We start from the raw sequence: 2,489 nt of genomic DNA, 5'->3' as shown, positions 1-2,489 counted from the left end.
TTAAATAATAATGTAGGCATTTTAATTGCTTTGGGGGGTCTTTTTCACCTTTGTTTTCTAATTATACTTATATCTTAGAATCTGTGGCCGCAGTATTGAGGTCAGCTCATTAACTGGAACCCATCTTTGTCCGTAATTTTTTTTTTTTTTAGTTTCCAGCATCTTTTGTTTTTCCTAGAATCTGGATACAATAACTCTAGCAGGGCGGTGCTCAATACTATTTAGGCTTCCCATTTTAGGTTAATTACTTGAATATTGTAAATGTGAATGCACTTGCCCATAACTGGGAAACTAAAATTTGACGTAACTCATTTACTCAATACTTATGTAACCATGCAAAATTTTATATGCAACAGGAGCTTTCATATTATAGAATTTGACCTTCCTGAAGCTCCAACCCAGAAATATAAAATTCTTTTGTTTCAGCAGACTCAATACCAGAAACAGATCATGGGCAGCTCTTACCTAAGTAGTAAGTACTATAGGAAGTTACAGTGTTGACCAAAAGAAAACACAGGCTTCGCATTAAACTTTTTTAATGGGTCTCAAATTCTGTGACAGATTTTTGGTCAAGTTGTTTCCATGAAAAAGTACTGATTCTAAAAACTAATAACTTAGAACTGCCACACACAAGACAAATGGTCCACAACACATTCTCCTTTCCTTTTGAAGGTTTTACGATGCATTGTTATCATTAACCAGTCTTTTGCTATTAAACTTAAATGGCCAATTGAGACAAACAGCTCTGAGACCATTCTTCCACCACTGATTAAGACTGGGGTGGCAGGTATTGGGGATAATATTCATTTAGCCTTCTGAGCTTTCTGGGCAGACTTGGTGACCTTGCCAGCTCCGGCTGCCTTCTTGTCCACTGCTTTGATGACACCCACAGCAACCGTCTGCCTCATGTCATGAACAGCAAAGCGGCCCAGAGGAGGATAGTCAGAGAAGCTCTCAACACACATGGGTTTGCCAGGAACCATATTAACGATGGCAGCATCAGCAGATTTTAAGAATTTGGGGTCATCTTCCAGCTTTTTCCCAGAACGACGATCAATCTTCTCCTTCAGCTCAGCAAACGTGCAGGCAATGTGAGCTGTGTGACAATCCAGCACAGGTGCACAGCCAGCACTGACTTGGCCTGGATGGTTCAAGATAATCACCTGAGCTGTGAAGCCAGCTGCTTCCATCGGTGGGTCATTTTTGCTGTCACCAGACACATTGCCACGACGAACATCTTTGACAGACACGTTCTTGACATTGAAGCCCACATTGTCCCCAGGAAGGGCTTCACTCAAAGCTTCATGGTGCATTTCAACAGACTTCACTTCAGTTGTCACGTTGACTGGAGCGAAGGTGACCATCATGCCAGGTTTGAGAACACCAGTCTCCACTCGACCCACAGGGACAGTGCCAATACCACCAATTTTGTAGACGTCCTGGAGTGGAAAACGCAAGGGTCTGTCAGTTGGGCGAGTTGGTGGCAGGATGCAATCCAGAGCTTCAAGCAGTGTGGTTCCACTGGCATTGCCATCCTTACGGGTGACTCTCCATCCCTTGAACCACGGCACGTTAGCACTTGGCTCCAGCATGTTTTCACCGTTCCAGCCAGAAATTGGCACAAATGCTACTGTGTCGGGGTTGTAGCCAACTTTCTTAATGTAGGTGCTGACTTCCTTTACAATTTCCTCGTATCTCTTCTGGCTGTAGGGTGGCTCGGTGGAATCCATTTTGTTAACTCCAGCAATTAGTTGTTTCACACCCAGAGTGTAGGCCAGAAGGGCATGCTCACGGGTCTGCCCATTCTCGGAAATACCTGCTTCAAATCCACCAACACCAGCAGCAACAATCAGGACAGCACAGTCAGCCTGGGATGTGCCTGTAATCATGTTTTTGATGAAGTCTCTGTGTCCTGGGGCATCAATGATGGTCACATAGTACTTGCTGCTCTCGAACTTCCATAGGGAGATATCAATGGTGATACCACGCTCACGTTCAGCTTTCAGTTTGTCCAAGACCCAGGCATACTTGAAGGAGCCCTTCCCCATCTCGGCAGCCTCCTTCTCGAACTTTTCAATGGTTCTCTTGTCGATCCCACCACATTTGTAGATCAGATGGCCAGTAGGGGTGGACTTCCCCGAATCTACGTGTCCAATGACAACGATGTTGATGTGGGTCTTCTCCTTGCCCATTTTTGCTTAGGTTTAGCGGTGGTTTTCACGACACCTGTGTCCTGGCAGCAAACCCATTGCAAAAAAGCTGTCCATAATTTTGACTGCTCAGGATTTCCATCTGTGACATGGTCAGCAATGTGTCATGCTTTTATTTTTGTTTTCTTCAGAGTTTAATATCTGAAAAGTAAAAAAGTCTTCTCTACAGTGGTGAGGATTTAATCTCCTGGGGAAGCACTACAAAGTTTAAAAATTTGGGATTCCTGGGGTTCCCTTTCCTTTTGCCAGTGACCTCAACTCCTTCTCTCATTTCACCAG

General features: G+C 44.3%; 1 protein-coding gene across 1 annotated transcript; it reads right to left on the bottom strand.

The window, feature by feature from the left end:
• Window positions 1-647: 647 nt before the first annotated feature.
• LOC309821298 (elongation factor 1-alpha 1-like) lies at window positions 648-2,192 on the bottom strand (the record flags this gene model as incomplete). Its single annotated transcript, XM_082652497.1, has 1 exon — window positions 648-2,192. The coding sequence occupies one exon, from the start codon at window positions 2,190-2,192 to the stop codon at window positions 804-806; it is 1,389 nt and encodes a 462-aa protein (XP_082508623.1). The 3' UTR covers window positions 648-803.
• Window positions 2,193-2,489: the final 297 nt, after the last annotated feature.

This window comes from Grampus griseus (genome assembly GCF_964374135.1).
Source record: "Grampus griseus genome assembly, chromosome: 3".
Taxonomy (NCBI): Eukaryota; Metazoa; Chordata; class Mammalia; order Artiodactyla; family Delphinidae; genus Grampus; species Grampus griseus.
Note: the sequence above shows the minus strand (reverse complement) of the source record. Positions and strands in the feature narration are given on the sequence as shown.